The sequence below is a fragment of the Amphichorda felina genome (genome assembly GCF_050947745.1).
Source record: "Amphichorda felina strain 45539 chromosome Unknown scaffold_4, whole genome shotgun sequence".
Classification (NCBI taxonomy): Eukaryota; Fungi; Ascomycota; class Sordariomycetes; order Hypocreales; family Bionectriaceae; genus Amphichorda; species Amphichorda felina.
In genome coordinates this window covers 1,156,914-1,173,600 of record NW_028145046.1, presented here as the reverse complement: position 1 = coordinate 1,173,600, position 16,687 = coordinate 1,156,914, and the positions used below count along the sequence as shown (strand labels likewise).

The following is a 16,687-nucleotide window of genomic DNA, read 5'->3' as shown; positions in this document are numbered from 1 at the left end:
GCTCTCCTGGTCGTCCTCTGGACAAGAGCCGTCTCGGGGTTCCAGCACCCAGGACTTGGCTTTGTCCATCCTCTTCTGTTCACCACCTCGCGTCACGGCTACAGCCAACTCTCTCGCATGTATTGATGATTGCATGTAGTCGAGAAGCGTGGTTCCTGCGTAACCTCCGATCATGATTCTTTCGTGTATTAACAAGAAGCCTTCTAGGGGTGTGCCTCAATTCTACCAAGTTTTGTCTAAGCTGGAGCGCCAGGCATCGCCAGTACTAGTCGACCTTGGTGGTACTTGCTTTTACTTGCTTTCCCCGAATAGCGCATCTGATGCTGGTCTATTGGGCCACACCAGAATTCACCGCCTGTGGCTTAGCTCTCAGACACCAATAAGCCAGGGGCATAAGAATATTAGCAGCCTTTATTCTAAACCTTCCGCAGATGCAACTTCTCGCCCGTGTAGCCGAGTCCACGGAGACGACAGGGAGTTTGTTTGGATACATGGGCGCGCGCGTCTAATACTTCGTCTGTTAGTCGCGACTCCATCGGTCACCACAGCTCTCACCGGCGACTGACCGAACGGGGTGCTTACTGTATAATGGCATCAAGCCCATCCGCCAATCGCGAATAAGTTCGGGTTTCAACACACCGTCAAGATCTTGCTGCATGCGGGTGGAATGATAGTATGCATATAAGCTGGGGCAGATAGCGGTCGCCATGCGGGCTCGATGGTGGCTATCTGCCCGTCACTCGTTTAGCCCCCCAGCAAGTTCATAGGTTGAAGTTCTCAGAGACCATGACAGCAGCTATATCCGTACGAGTACGAGCACAGAGGGACTAGCTCAATCTGCCCTTGTTCAGCTGAGTCGAGGCAGCCTGTTGAACGCTTTTGGATAAATTGGGGGCGGATCTCGATGACTTATCACATTTGAGGCCTGGTCACGATATTGACCTTGCGGCCCAAGTGGTTGCTGTTGGTGTTGACTTACTCATCTTTCCCTTGTTGTCAGTGGTCGCGCTCAGGAGGTTCATCTGCCATTTATGGATGAGCTGCTGTATTACATAGTTGCTTTGGGTATGTTGGCTTGGCTTATACAGGATGCCGAGTTGGTCTTGCTGGATGGGACTAGGTGGTTGCTGAGCACATTCACGGGACACAGCAGGAACAAACTCGCTCTTGCAAAAACGCTCAGAGGCAATCTTCTGGAAAGCATCGGAAGACAATCGCGCATCTTGCCTGTGGTTTCGAGCTTGTCACATGGCTCAAGACCTGACCTTGGTAGCTACCGCCCAGACCTCGGGCCAACTTCTAGGAGGCCAAGACATGGGAAGCCCAAAGGCAGACACTTTTTGAACTTGGCAGATCAGGGGAAGCCACGTACCACTTGCATCTCGAGCAAGCAAGGTCGACCGTGCTGGGCCGGGGAGGGGAACTCTGCTTGATGAGGTCCTTCAAGGCGACATATTCCATTCAGTGCTGGCACAGGACTGACGCAGGCAAGCCATTGAACTAACAGCTGCGGTTATGCATTGGGTCAGATTATCCGTGAATGGTTTATCTTCACCTAGGTGGGCCAAGAAGGGGGCACAACCATGGCAAAATGGACGCCATGATTCAATGTGGAATCCGACAGTCCTGTCCCCAACTTCCTCCCCGGGTCTGACTCATAGGCTCCTGCCTAGCCAAGTCGTGGTGTGGTTGCGTGACACCTACCCTTTCCCTGCTATTGGAGCACTTGCGCAGCTGCTGTGTAAGTGACATAATACCACGGGGCAGCCCTCGGATATTCGCCCTCCAAGATTCGGGCGCTTGAGCCTTGTCCTGCTGTCAATGGGCCACGAACCAACGGTAACACCCTTCGAGCATCAGCCCTGTGGACTCATGGATGCAGGTTGGAGCAGGGGTGGCACACACGCCATCAAGTCCAGTTGAGATGTATACAGGTCATGGCGATGCATTGGCGAAATTGGAAATGCCTGCAGATTGACCCCGCTTATTTCGAATCGGATACAGAAGATCGCTTACTTTTGTTTCGAACCCAGAAGACTACCTCGAGGATGCCCAAGACCCCTCGCTGGGATCGGTAAAAATGCTCCTGGCGATGTGTCTCTTTTCAACAACACCGAGGCAACAGCTACCAAGCGGCGGCTAAGATGACGTGTATGGGCTGGAAGGGAAGTCATTTGATGCTGGTGGATTCACTAACAGCGGAGGACAGAGGGCCCAATGCAATATCTACTCGCCTTCCATCTCGTTGTACATGTACGGATGGGTTATGCAACAGATGGGTCAAAGTACAAGGGGGGCTTTGACCGTGCACACCCACCGGTTCTTGAGCGGGCCGTAGCGTTGGCGGCCAACAGCGGGGAGCGGGCCGGGGCGCAGTACAAGTACATATACTTTGCACTGCGTACCAACTTGAAGTTGACCAGCAAGTCCACGGAGGCGGTAGGTACAGACTAATATGCAAAGCCGCGTTCCCGAACAAGCACATACTTCGGTGAGTGACCTCCAACAGTGCCGACGAGCTGGGGATGTGCCTATTACTGGTACTCCGCAAGGATACAGCTCGCTAAAAGTGCCAGGGAATCTTGGGACCCAGGTCTAGCGCCTTTTTGGTGTTGTAGTACAAGACGCAAACTTGCGCTGTCTGCAGGATTGGAGAGTACATATTGGCATGGACGTCCCGCACGACTCAAGCGTCAGGTCTGGTCCCCTAGAAGCGAGATGGTCTAATAATGGACTATGGAGTACCCAGCCACGACCCATCTTTCCCCGGCGGCACAGCACCGTCTCTTATAAGGGGAGTTGGAGTTTGCAGAGTATTCTCATCTTCACAGTACAAAGCCAATGAGTCCAGTATTACCGCAGGCTACGAAGCCTAGAGTGCTCGAGCCCCATAGTACCTGTCATGTATGGCAGTGGGTTCAGAGGACAAAGCGGGTTATGACGGTTCTAGGAGTGATCGTCAAATCTGATGCTTGAATCCTTGAAGGGTTCCCTCGATCGTTGTACTACGGACATGTACTTCGTACATGTACCACTATTGCCAGTACATATATTACTATTAGTAGTACTATGTAGTAGTACTCCGTACGAATGTACGAGATGGAGGTGGCATCGGCCGGCCGAGCCTGACCCCAGTCCCTGCTCCCTGCATGGTCCGTGTTGGCCCATGCGGTCCCTAATCGCTGGCATGCCACTTCACGCTAGTATATACGAAAAGGTTTAAACATTGATATTCTGCGTCGTATTTGCCCTCAGGAAAACTTTCTCTTGTTCCGCGCGTTGATGCCCAGAACTTGAGGGCTCCCGAACCCCCCTCCAACCTTGTGCGCAGTACGCCGCCCAGGTCCCCGGATAAGGACAAACGCCAGGGGGGGTTGCACCATGGATTAGTACTTCGACAGGCAGCTACATTATTAGCAGGTAATACTTGAGCCTAGCGACGTAGGTGATCATTTAGCGTGCGATACAGAGCAAATTATTGCCTGCGTGGACAACAAAGCGCCCGTCCAGACGATGGACGTCGAGGCGCACAGGGTTAACATCTAGAAGCCGTCTTAGTATAACATCCAGCAGTCGTCGGCTGCCATTGGATTCGCCGCGTAGGGAATTAGTAGCGGTGTATCGGCAGGGGACCATCTTACTACTGATGTACGAGCATGTATGTACTACCTAATTAGTACGAGTACTGTACAGTATCCATGGTCGAAGGGCTGCCATGGATCTGAGACAATCGCATGTCAAGTCTATCAGAACTCGGAAACCAGAAGCTAGGCTTTTCGAGTCATCGACGCACGATGGGGCCATGGGCCAAGGCGGGGAGCACATCCTCGTGGTCCTTGCGAGAGGGCAAAGCCGCAAAGGACGCTGAAGTTCTGAACCCGGCCCGACGTTGGGAACAGGGACAGGCCCAGCTGACAAATCACAAGCCACAACGAGGCGCTGGGGTCAGCCACCTGCACCCCACTGTTGACGGCAAACGTGAACAACGTCGGTGGGTTTCAATGACACCGAAACGACGCATCACGGACCGATCTAGCCAAGCTCGTGCATACCTTGTTCGACACACCTTCACGCACCCCCACCTCGATCGAACGCCCGACTCGATCTGCAGCTATCCTCATTCCTCACCGCAAGCTAAGGCACAGTTCCACGCTGGCTAGTCATGGCAGGCAAGAAGGGAACCGACAACAGCAAGAAGGTCGCCGGCAACGCTCGCAAGGCCGAGCAGGCAGCACAGAAGGCTGCCGCCGAGGACGCGAAGCGAGAGGCCGCCGAGTCCGACCAGTGGCAGAAGGGATCTAAGAACAATTCCAAAAAGTGAGCCCGAAGCTCCGCAGCACCTCTAGAGGGCTCTGGGACCTTGCTGACGCGTTAACCTGCAGGGAAGCTGAGGCAGCCAAGAAGGCGGAGGCTGCAAGGAAGAAGGCCGAGAAGGATGCCCTGCTGAAGGAAGACGAGGAGAACACGGGCGGGCGTGCAGAGCCCAAGAAGTCCAAGGCCCCGATCAAGAAGTCGCGCGGTCTCGACCTGTCCCAGCTCGACGGTGACGGCTCTGGCAATAAGACGGCCCTCAATGCCTCGGGCATCGACAACGCCCTCGACGCCCTGTCTCTCGCCGGAGGCTCTGAAGATTCCAAGGTCGACAAGCACCCGGAGAGGCGATACCCAGCGGCCTACGCCAAGTACGAAGAGCGACGTCTCGCAGAGATGAAGGTTGACGGGAGCGGGACGGGCCTGCGGCTGGACCAGCGCAAGAACCGCATCAAGAAGGAGTTTGACAAGTCCCCCGACAACCCCTTCAACCAGGTGACTGCGGCGTACAACGCGTCTAGGGCGGATATTGCCCAGATTAAGGACCAGGAGAAGACCAAGATTGAACAGCGCCTGGGCAGGTGAGCCAAAGAGGCTTTGCCGCCTTCGACTGTCCACATAACGACGGATACGAATTATGGAGATGGACGCGGATGGCGCCTTGGAATTCGAGACACGCTCAAACTGGAAGATGGTAGATAGACTCGGGATGGTAAAATGGTGAGCATCGCTATTAGGACTTCGTATTGGTATCTGTAGGTGTCTACCTTCCATTGGCATCATCTCGCGAACCCGTTGGATCCTACTATTTAGTTGAAGCTCTTAGTGCCCCATAGTAGCTATAATGTACTAAATGGTTCGGATTAGTGTTAAGCCTTGAATTGGAAGAATAAGACGTAAAACTTGGACTAAGTCCTCGACTACCTCCCCCCCGTCATTGCCCTCCTCAACGTTAGGCATCCATCTCAATAGCAAATTCCCATCGGTACCTGATACCCCGCCATAGCCTCATCACCCCGCTAAGGTCTCACCATTATTTCCACCGGCAGAAATGCAGACCGCCTTTGCTCACCGCCCAACGACTCCCCCAACGGTCATCGCAACTTCGACGTCTTGTTGTTGTTGTTCAGCTTCTACAGATCGCAGCCAACTTTCATGTCCGCGCAGAGGCTCTTACGGGGTCCCACAGAATGGCTCCCTTCTCCATGGGAAGTTTGCCGTCTGTGCGCAGGCAGAATTTACTCTCCGAATTGTGGGCATTCTCTTTCTATCGTCACACGTGGACGTGGCTGGATGACAGTGAACTAACATGCGCGGATCCAGCGCAGGACTGAAGCAATTATGTCCGGAAGGCGTCTTTGTCAGTCTCACCCCCGGTGATCAGACCTTATGGTCGGCGGTTCTTTTCGTGCGCGATGGTGAGAAGATGCGACCTCCTGGCTGTGATGCGACGTGGTCACTAACCCAGCTCTAGGCCCGTATGCGCCGGCTGTCCTGCGATTCCATATTCGCTTTCCCGATTCTTATCCCAACCTGCCACCGATGGTCACATTCTCCACTGATATATTTCATCCGCTCATCACACCTCTGACGACGTACATGTACACAACCGACATCCAAGATAACGGGACCGTTAGCGCGACTGACGATGAGAGATTGCCGCCGGGCGGGTTCAGCCTTCGACACGGGTTCCCAGAATGGTTCGGGCGCGGGAAGAGGGCTGCGCAAGGAAGCCGGCAGACTAGTGGTCAGCAAGGCAAGGCCGCCGCGACTCCAAAACTGACAGGGCAGGCGAGGGTGATCACGCCGGAGTCAGGGACTGCAGTAATGGCTTCGTATGCCAAGATCGGAAGTATACACATATCAGCGTACGACGTTCTTAACTATATAAGGGGCGCATTCGACAGCGATGATGTCCTCGATTCGGTTCCCCTTGACGCGGCCGGCAATCCCGGCGCATGGCATGCTTGGAGGACTCGGCGACGAAAGCTAGGTAAACTCCAAGACGATAAGCTGGCCCCAGCCAAAGGTCAGTCACAAGAACAGGACGATAGGGATAAGGCCGTGGATGCTGTTGGGATTTCCGAGAAGAGTGCATCCCCTCAGTCGTCCGTCCGCCAACCTGGGGAGTGGAACTGGGATGGCGTCTGGGAGGACAGAGTGAAGAAGGGTATTGCTTCGAGCCTATCGGAATCTGTTCTCTATGGGGGGTCAACGACCCATCCGGATGAGCTAGTAAGCTGCACCGTGCATTATATATATATAAGTAAACCCGACTGCTAACCAAGTCACAGATTCAGTTCCTGCCCTTGGACGAGAGCGAGATCGACTCTGTCAAGGAGAACATTCGCCGTTCTCTGGGGTCAGCAACGTAGCTCTCGGTCTTCCAGCCAGCCAACTGACCCCAGCGCTCCTATAAGCCATTCTTTGGAGGTGGAAAAAGCTTCGCTGTTGGAAGCCTATGTCGGTCCATTTTTGGGTCGCGCCTACCTTGATTAACCCTGATTTTATGTTTAATCAGCAAGAACAGCCTTGATACCCCATAAAGTCTCTTTTATTCATTGCCACTTCCCAATATCCTCCAAGCATCGTGACAATGTTTGTGTACACCTACCGTATTTCTTCTTTTACCTCGAAAGCATGGACCGTGTTAACATTGTCAACGGAGAATCCAGTCTCTGGAGCCAGCTAGACTTCCATGTCCATTTTCAGTTCTTGCCATTGGTATCGTATCAGCCATAGCAGTGTATGCTCTGCAAATGCGTCTACCGGCAAATTCATTTTGGAACCGAAGAGTGCTCATACTAGAGATCAGGCTCGGGAGAGGATCGACGACAACAACAAACTCCTCCGATCACAGAACTCCTGGTTCAGAATCACAACCAGATAGCCTTACCAGGGTTGGCAACTCTTCAAGTCGACGAGTGGGAGTACACAGAATTTAACGACTCTAGGGTGGCCAGCCCCGACAACTTCAACACCATGGTACCCTCCTGGCGCAAATCATCTCGCATGAAGCTTCAGCGACGGCCCAGCCCCGGTGCGCCTAGTCCCTTGCGTATCGTTAAGAGGCAAGAGAGCGCAGACCCTGCTACTGATGACGGAATGAGCAACTCTCAGACAGAAAGAAGCGGACCAGACGCCGGAGCGGACGAACATTTGACAGCCATGAAGAGAAGAGGTGCGGGGGGGCGCTTGATAGGCCCACGACCGCAAGTTGACTTCGATGCATTCGACTCGATACCCGAACCTTCACCATCGAGTCAGTCACGAAGACACGGCTTGGGGGATGTCTCGCCGTGGAATCAGGGGGTAGCCGGAGCACAAACTCTAAACGTCAAGAAGACTCGTCAGGGTCGATCATTTGTCCACGGACGGGAAGGCTTAGGAACACAAACCTGCCGTAACCGCTCTATGAGTGGTCAAGGCAGGCCTCCAAGTCGGGAATTATTCACTGCTTCAAACAATCTACTAGCAGCGCCAAGTGCATACTGGCCCGAGACCGGGTCATCATCCACGTCAGCACAATATAGTGGCCGCCAGATCGCTGGGAAATCATGTGTGCTCTGCCCGGATATAACGGTTACAGCTGAATTTACCGCTCTTGATTCCGAGCAGCGGGGTGTTTGGGCAGCTATCGAGGTGTCCGGAAGGCTCGCGGAGATCCTTGAAAGACCTTATGGAGATGTGTCTGGGATTGCCACTGGGTCATTCATCAACCGCCCCCAAGGTTTGTTATATCCTCCACCTGAATTACATTGGCTGACGAGTTCATAAGACGTTTTCGTTGAGCATGGATGCTTATATGATATTACAGTTGACATATTGCCAACAACAGGGGTTACGGTCATACAAGTCTTACGAGACCACGCTTTTCCGAAGTGAGTTGGTCTCTGAAGTACTCCGTACTATGTTGCGAGGCTTATAGTCAGCAGTAAATTATGGGCTGGTTCAAGCATTCTTCTGCTAGCTCAGATTTATCTCGATTCGGGCCAGACTGACTCGCTAAGATCAAGGACTCATGTACGACAGAAGTCGGATGAATTGATGGAAGATTTGGAAGTCCAGTTGGGGACCTCCCAGGTTCCCTACATGCAAGTCCGTGTCTCTTATGCCCATTCTGCTTTCCCTAAATATTCTCCAGCGGATGCAGTTGCCGGATTGTCCGGCATGACGAGCAGGATGGAGACAACTGCCACGGCAATTCTAAAGCGTTACGATACATCATCTCCGTGGTCGTTTCAGCCGGCGCCAGCTCCCAACTCATTGTCCACGCTCATCGAGAGGCACTGGGGCGCAGATAAGGCTAGTGAAGCGATGTATCAGATACTCACCCAAAAATACACGCCCAGGAAGCCCACTAGGGATAGCCCAGGCCTGTCACCAGAAGTGAACGGCGCTCCTCGCCAGCTACCGACTCCTCGGGACCACACTCACCCCGTTGTTCCAACGAGACGCACCAGTCTGCAAAACTTGGCCATTATAAAGCCATCCCTGAGACAAAAGGAGTCTACGGGAGTGCTACGACATCGGATCTTGCCTCACGGGAACATCTCTCCAGATGGAGCGGGGGTCTACCGGACTACATATGGCACTGATAGCAGCCGTGGATCTCCATCAGGCAACATGTGGCGGGCGGATGGATCACGTTCCGGGCAGAGCGGCCCGTCTTTTTCCAATAGAGGCTCGCCAGGGCCGGAACGGACCAAGAATTTGATGCCTAAATTACCCGACTTTTCTCTAGAAGGCTATAGTAGTCGCCGAACAAGCAGGAAATCTGCAACCGTATCATCCAAGGGGAAGAGGGCCTCATGGAAATGGAGTTGGGCGAGCTGGTTTTAGATTAGTAGCTGCAAGAATGGAGTCACTTGAGACGATTTTCCTTATTTTTCTTTTTTTTGTTTCCTCTTTTCGTCTTCTTGACCTCTGGCTCTCCACTCTACTCTAATTCATCTTTCCAAGGGATGGATGGTTGTGCCCCTTTTCGCGCTACAGTCTTGGCGGCAGCAATGTTGGCGGCCGTGACAGCGGCCTCGATGTCAAACTCAGCCTCGCTAGGGGCGCGCACGGCCGCGAGAGCGTAGGACCCGACAAACGTGTCACCGGCAGCCGTGGTGTCCACGACGGTGGTCTTTTGCGCGGGCAGCAGGGTACTCTTGCCGGCCTTGCTGGCATAGTAGACGCCCCTGCCACCCAAGGTGATGATGACGTTCTGGACGCCGCGCTGGAGGAAGAGGTCGCCGGTGCGGCGCAGGCCATCAAGATCATCGAGCTCGGACTCGGGCTTCCCGGAGAGGATAGCGGCCTCAGTCTCGTTGACGATAAGATGGGCGAGGCCGTCGTAGGCATCAGCGGGGAGCTCGACGGCCGGGGCAGGGTTGAGTAGGACGGGGACGGCGGCGGCCTTGGCGGCGGCCAGGGCCTGCATGACAGTGTCAAAGGGGATCTCGAGCTGCATGATGAGGAGATCGGGGCGTGGTGGGGGCAGCTGGGTAAAATGTTCCGGGCGCAGGGAGTGGTTGGCCTCGGGTGACAGGACGATGCGGTTCTGGCCCGACGGCTCGTCGACTATGATGATGGCGACGCCCGTCTTGAGCCCCTCCGGGGCGGATACACCCGAGACGTCGACACCGTAGGAGGCCAGGCTATCCTTGAGGGCGGGACCGTAAGGATCCTGGCCAACGGCGCCGACCATGGCGATGTCGGCCAGGGGTTCAGTAAGCTGGGAGGTGCGCGAGAGTTTGGCACAGGCGACGGCCTGGTTGGCGCCCTTTCCGCCGGGGGATGTGTTGAAATGGCTGGCCGTCAGAGTCTCGCCTGGCAGGGGGTGGTGGGGGACGTAGGACACGAGGTCCATGTTGAGCGATCCAAGGACCGTGATGCGCGGGCGCGGAGCCATTGTGAGTAACGGATGGGTAACGAAGTGGCCTGATTACGGGCTGCTTTGCAAGGAGGCGAGATGCAGGCTGCAGGCTGCAAGGTGCGAGATGTGCGATGTGAGGCTTGCGGGATGCGGGTGGTTGGCGGTTGTCGGTTGGCAGTGGGCGTTGGTGAGATGGGTGAAGTGGTGTGAGGTGAAAGTCGTAAAGGCGCGTGTGAGTACCCAGGTAGGTGGTGACGTTGTTGGTAAGTCTGCTCCTTCCAGGTTCCAAGGTTTTCAGCCGGGCGCCCCTTTCCACTGCCAACTTACCCCTCCACCCCTCCTGCCATTCCTTGCCATTCCTGGCTCCTGCCCTTCACCCCTCCTCTGCCCCTCATATAGAGTCATATAGAGTCATTGGCCTGGCGATACTTGGTACACTCTACGCAATCCGCACTGTCTGCAGGTCGTTGCTTCTCGACCGATTGCAGTTTCGATGCTGCACGCTTTTCCCTCGTCTCCATCGCAGTGCTTCTTCTCACATAGGCTTCGTTTTTCTTCTTTTCTTTTTCTCCGGTCCGACAAAGGAGCTCTCAAAACGGGTCTGGCTAGCCTCAAGCCCCGTTCGACCGCGCATATGTTATATGCGCGTTGCTTGCCCAAAGTGCCCCTTCAAGTTGGCAAAAAGTGAGATTTTCCATGCCTCCCAGACGGCTGCCACGCCAGACGGCTGCCACGCGGCCATGATGATCCACCATGATGATCAAACTCCAATGTACATCCTGACAAACTCTGCCCGTCACGCCGCGCGGCATGCCGGCCATCAGTCACAACTCATATCTCGACTGCTTCGAGTAATCCTCGAATTCGTAACCGGGAGCTGAAAGAAGGCTTGCTCCCGGCTCAAGCCACCCGCAGTCCACCCGTCTGGGGGACGCCAGTATCCACCACTGCGGGACGGAGCCTCTTAGCTCTTACCATTCTAAGTTTGCACCCGGCCCGCGCCTCGTTTCCGTCATTCACGATTTCCATGGGAGCTGATGGATGCTGGTGGATGGACGACGCCCAACGTCCGGGCGGGTGGGATTGTCTCCCCATGGCCGAACAATCTCTCTTCGTCTGTAACAACACTCCGTAGTCGTATTGTGGTAAGAGGAGATGCGTTGGGCGTCGAGGAAAGTAGTGGGCTGAAGCAAAAAATCCAGTATTTAGCCCGAGGAAACGCCCTTCAGTCTACCGATATGGCTTTATACTCAAGTTCAGACCGGCCCGAGTCGTCGTTTCGTTGCAAAAAAGCCTTTCAAACCATACAGGAAACATGGAGCTCCTGCCTATACAGCCCCTGGAGGCAATGTTGATCCTCGCGATCATCTTGTGTTTCCTGACGAGGAGACAATGGCGGTCTGCGAGTCATCTCCCACTGCCCCCGGGCCCTCCAGGAGAGCCGCTCATCGGGCATCTGCGCGTCGTCCCTAAGGAGGGCACGGCTGGGGCTTTCGCCAAGTGGTCCAAAGAGTACGGTGCGTACAGTCCTCCTGAGCCCTCCCAAGTCCTAGCTCTCGGTCCTCCCCGGGGGGGGGGGGGGGGGGGGGGGGGGGCAGATCGATCGAGAGGGTCAAGGGGGGCCACCAGGATCATAAATCTTCTTCTAACACGGTTGGGAGAGTCCAGACTCCGATATCATCCACGTTAAGACTCTCGGCCAGTCAGTGGTTGTCCTCAACAGCCGTCAGGCGGCTCGTGACCTGATGGACAAGAGAGGGGCTAACTACTGTGATCGGCCCCGGTTCACCCTTTTTGAGGTGTGAGTGTCTTTCTATCTAGGCCCAAATGCCCAGGAGAGATGTTGAATGCCGTCTGACACATTCCAGCATGGGATGGGGCCGTACTCTGACTTTCATGCCTTACGGAAAGCTCTGGCAGATGCACCGTAAGACCCTGCAGACGACACTAAGCAACACCAACGCCCGCCAGTGGCAGGAATTCCAGTCCCAGGAGGCTCGCAGGAGTGTTGCCGCCATTATCCAACACCCAGAGACGTGGGACACGTCACTGCGGAGGTTTGCCGTTGCTATTGTGCTTAAGGTGAGTTACGGGTTGGATGTCACTGATGACTCTGATCCTTACGTGCAAATTGCAAACGATGCTTTGTACGCCACTGGAAACGGCGGGGCCCCTGGAACCAGCATCGTCGACGCTGTCCCCATAGGTATGCCGGGCTCATGTTTTGGCCCCCCATCTCCATGTTTTCCGTATTTCTCATCTGACGTGGACACGTGGTAGCGCGGTATATGCCTGACTGGCTTGTCCGTGACTGGCCTCTCCGCTTTGCTCGCGAGTGGAGATGGGCTATTCAGAAGCTCCATAACGTTCCCTTCTCCGTTGCTGAGAACGAGGTGGTGGGTCATTTCCCCATCCCTTAACGGTTCGGCTCAGGGGCTAAACACCAAGTACTGTGTACATGTTTAGGCTAACAACCGCAACAACGACTCCCTTGCTCACTCCCTACTAAAAAAGTACAGAGAAAACAAAGGCTTCAGTGAAGGCCCTGATCAGACTTGGTCACTTGATGATATCAAAGGTGCTACCGGTGCCGTATTTATCGCCGGTGCTGACACGGTATGTTGTCCCCGACAGGGCACCCCCGGCGGCGAATGTCACTGATGCGTTTCCCCCGCCATTAGACGTCGGCAACTTTGGTGCTCTTTGTCCTCGCCATGGTGAAGTATCCAGAAGTCCAGGCCAAGGCGCAGCATCTCCTCGACTCCGTCGTGGGTCGAGATAGGCTCCCGGACTTCTCGGATCGCCAGAAGCTGCGATACCTCGACTTCATTCTCCAGGAACTATACAGGTAACAATAGCTCACCCCCATTCGTCTATTGGAATAAACTTCTATTCCAGAACCATTTTTTTCTCTTTCCCCTTCTTTTTTTTCTTGGTGGTTGTTGTTTTGTGAATTAGGCGCTCATGATGTTGCAGATGGTCGCCTCTCGCACCGCTAGGTAAGCTGAGCATCTACCGCAAATCATCCCCCACTCCCATCTCCTAACCTTGAATGTGATAAAATAGGTATCCCCCATAAGACTATCAAATCCGATACGTATAACGGAATGACCATCCCCCGTGGTATGAGCTTCATGCTTCTGGCTTACAGAGTTGGTTGTTGCCTCTTTCTCACATAGTATCAGGGTACGGCGTCCCCGAGGTTGTTGGTGTAGCCACTGATCTAACACACTAAAAGTACCGTTGTTTATGCCAATGTAAGGGCCATGGGTCGAGATCCGCGAGTATACCGTGACCCAGACAACTTTTGCCCTGAGCGGTACGAATCCGTTGAAGACGGCGGCTTCGGCGAGCCACTACCCTTTGGACACTTTGGGTTTGGTAGAAGGTACTTTACCCTGTTCACCAGACGCTCCCGACTCAGAAACACTCACACCCCTTGGGCATTTAGAATTTGCGTTGGTCGCTTTCTCGCTGATAATAGCGTGTGGGTGATGGTGGCAACCGTGCTCGCAACCCTGAGCTTCCAGAAAGCCACCGACGATAGAGGAAACTTTGTTGAGCCCAAGGTGGAGCTCTCCAACGGTGGAACTTGGTCAGTTCTCCCCCCTTTATTCAGCTGCTTTCTCCATCTTCGGGTCGCCTCCTCACGCCTCGGCCTAGAACACTGAAAGCCATGATCTCGGGCTAATAGTTCCCAAGCTATCCTCGTCATTTTCAATGCAGTATCCACGCAAGATCGCAAAAGTCGGCGGATTTGCTTTCTAATAGTTTGTAGCCAAAATTACATGTAGCAAATGATAGGGGCATGGTGAAGGGGGAGAATTTTAGACTGCCGTTGTTATCCCTGGATTTTTTGTATCGACATATCGGCATGAATCGAGTCCCCCGGGATCTTCGTGGTAGTATGTACTCGGAGACAACATAATATTATTCGGAGCCTGTTGGGTGCCAAATTGTTCCTCCATTGGCTTTAACTGGAAGAATGCTTGTGGCCCGAACAGAGCCCGAACAGTTTGCACGGTTTCCGCTAGGCCAAGTCTATGTTTGTCATCACTGTTTCCCGTGCCACACGAAGAAGGGTTGTTCAAGGGTGCAGCGGCACACCCTCCCACCCTTCGTCTGAAGTCCGTCCAGTAGATATTTTGGTTTGCCTCGAGTCCTTGCGAAGTCCGCAGCCGGTGACCAAAGGGATATTATAGCGCGTCACACCGGCTTCCTAGGCTACCAAGCCAGACCTTGCCAGGGGGCCCCAAAACTTGGCTGCAGTGGCATCGACCAACTCCAGGGCTGTTCAGCGCCGAAAGCTCCGAGGAAGCCCAAATACCCAAAGGATTTTTCCAAGCAAAATACTGAAAGAGATAAGACTCAAGACCAACACAAAACCCGCGGCAAGTCGACTCAATGAGGGCGAGCTCAGGCAAGGCTCGTGGCTCGTTTGTGCGCGACAAGCTCGTGGGACATGTGGGCCAAAAGGTTAGCTGTTGCGCTTGCTACAGCTTTCCGTGCCCCCCACACAGTTTGTGGGAGACAAACACGAGCTGCTAAAATCTAATACGGGTAGTAGAGTCGCTCAGTGGAAGGTGAGGCCTTCGAGAGACAACCCCCCTCCATCGAGACTTGAGCACAGACAGGGGTTTGGTGGTTGTCATACGGCAAGGCCCCTGAGGGGTTGGTCCATCCTGGGCAACTCCACCTCCAAAGTGACCAAATTTGCCAACATGATGTGGTCAGATTCGGAGCTAAAGGCTGCCTCCTGTTGCTGTGAATGGGTGTTGAGAGCCACATGGCCTTGTGGCCTCGCATTCATGTCGTGTCGCCACATATGAGACAAGGTTGGTTGGGAAGCGAGCGAGAGATCACAGAGGTGAGGCGGTTTTGGGGGTCGAGCCTAAAGTAATCCTGCCGCGGAAATGTTTGCTGGTCGCATACTGTGGAAGGGCTATCTCGGTCAGCGTGTGACAAAACTTGCAGATGGTCTCCAATCTCGGTTTATGTTGCATATGTCGGCGCTGGCTTAGGCAGAGATTGCCCAAAGAGGCTGGGGACTTCTGCCAGATTCTGCACTGATCTCTTTTTCTTCTTTGAGTTCCTTCTTCCCTCGAAGATGCACTCCCCGTGATGTGGCGACATGTGGTGGCATTTGTGATGGCTGCACTAAGCGAGGCCAAGACGGCAGCCACTCCCCGTCGCCAATCATGGCAAAAATGTAGATTGAAATCACCTTAAAAGCCTCCAGCGCAGCTGTCAAAGACAATGTGACATGTGGAATAATATTCGGCGTTTCTCCCATCCAGAAGAGAGGGTCTGGGAAGAGACAACTTGCAGCTCATCCACCAAAACGAGTTTCTACCCAAGTTAAAATGGTGGCCGAGCCTCAACTTTTCGAAAGGAGCGAACTTCCCCAGAGTCGTGACGTGGAGAATCAGGTAGGCCCCAGAAGGCGTCATCGATTCCTGGCAGGCTTGTTTGTAAGCGACGGCGAGGTGTACGACGCGAATGAAGGAACAAACTCGAAGTGGTATAGGTGGCTTCGCGACGCCGGTGTCGAAGCCAACGGAATTAAACCTGTTCCGCGAGAGTTGAGAACAGAGAGCGACTCTAACAAGCTTTTTACTGTCTTCTTCACATGTCTCTTGTGTATCCTTCCGTTGGTGCCCTTCTCAAACCCGTCCTAGTGATGGACGGCGTGCTCCGTACCTCTCGCTAACGCCCGTTGAGGCTTGCCACAGGAGCGCTGGGAACCACTAGCTTTGGCCTCGGTCTGCGCGATTCCTCTTTGGTTATAATATTCTTCGCATTCGTTTCTTGCATCCCACCCGCTTTCATGGGTCTTGGTGGATACCAAACGGGAATGCGGCAGATGGTCCAGGCTCGCTACTCATTTGGGTGAGTTTTCCGTTTTTGGAACCCCTTTTTTAATACCCAAAGTTGACAAAGACTGCAAAGACTTTACTTCGTCACCATCCCGATTCTTTTCAACGCGGCCACAGTGACAGGGTTCAGTCTGATCGGGTCCATTGTCAGCGGTCAAACAATCGCCGCTTTGAGTCCAGATGCTGTTCTGAGCGTCAACGTTGGCATCGTTGTCACCTGTTCCATTGCTTTTGTAACAGCGCTCTTTGGTTACAAAGTGATACATGTCTGGCAGAGATGGCAATGGGTCCCAAATTTGATCGCCCTGACCATTGCTGTTGGTTGTGGTGGGAAGAACCTCGTAAACCAAGCTGATGCGCCACCAGCAACGGCGAAGCAGATTATTTCATATGGAAGCTTGATGGCCGGTTACTTTATAACGTTTGGCGGGACGGTGTCAGATTTCACCATGTATCACCGCCCGGATACCCCAAAGTGAGATATAGATTTGAGTCGAAGCCTTGGGGGCTGACACGCGGCAGGTTCAAAGTGTTCTCGTACATCTTCTTTGGTCTATGGGCACCTTCAATCTTGCTTCTGATTCTCGGGAGCGCAATAGGCGGTGCCCTTCCCAATGTCCCCGCCTGGCAGACAGCG

At 54.0% G+C, this 16,687-nt stretch overlaps 4 protein-coding genes across 4 annotated transcripts; 3 read left to right on the top strand and 1 right to left on the bottom strand.

The window, feature by feature from the left end:
* Positions 1 to 4,162: 4,162 nt before the first annotated feature.
* ACO1O0_004138 (coiled-coil domain-containing protein 124) lies at positions 4,163 to 4,896 on the top strand (the record flags this gene model as incomplete). The annotated part of the gene is made up of 2 exons (XM_083193580.1): positions 4,163 to 4,317; positions 4,383 to 4,896. The coding sequence occupies 2 exons, from the start codon at positions 4,163 to 4,165 to the stop codon at positions 4,894 to 4,896; spliced, it is 669 nt and encodes a 222-aa protein (XP_083050528.1).
* A 620-nt stretch (positions 4,897 to 5,516) lies between these two features.
* ACO1O0_004137 (ubiquitin-conjugating enzyme/RWD-like protein) lies at positions 5,517 to 6,686 on the top strand (the record flags this gene model as incomplete). The annotated part of the gene is made up of 3 exons (XM_083193579.1): positions 5,517 to 5,523; positions 5,786 to 6,546; positions 6,606 to 6,686. The coding sequence occupies 3 exons, from the start codon at positions 5,517 to 5,519 to the stop codon at positions 6,684 to 6,686; spliced, it is 849 nt and encodes a 282-aa protein (XP_083050527.1).
* A 2,564-nt stretch (positions 6,687 to 9,250) lies between these two features.
* RBK1 (Ribokinase-like protein) lies at positions 9,251 to 10,210 on the bottom strand (the record flags this gene model as incomplete). The annotated part of the gene is made up of 1 exon (XM_083193578.1): positions 9,251 to 10,210. One exon carries the CDS (start codon positions 10,208 to 10,210, stop codon positions 9,251 to 9,253), a length of 960 nt encoding a protein of 319 aa, XP_083050526.1.
* A 1,279-nt stretch (positions 10,211 to 11,489) lies between these two features.
* On the top strand, positions 11,490 to 13,026 carry ACO1O0_004135 (cytochrome P450; the record flags this gene model as incomplete). The annotated part of the gene is made up of 5 exons (XM_083193577.1): positions 11,490 to 11,691; positions 11,843 to 11,975; positions 12,043 to 12,380; positions 12,455 to 12,570; positions 12,856 to 13,026. 5 exons carry the CDS (start codon positions 11,490 to 11,492, stop codon positions 13,024 to 13,026), a joined length of 960 nt encoding a protein of 319 aa, XP_083050525.1.
* Between the last annotated feature and the right edge of the window lie 3,661 nt (positions 13,027 to 16,687).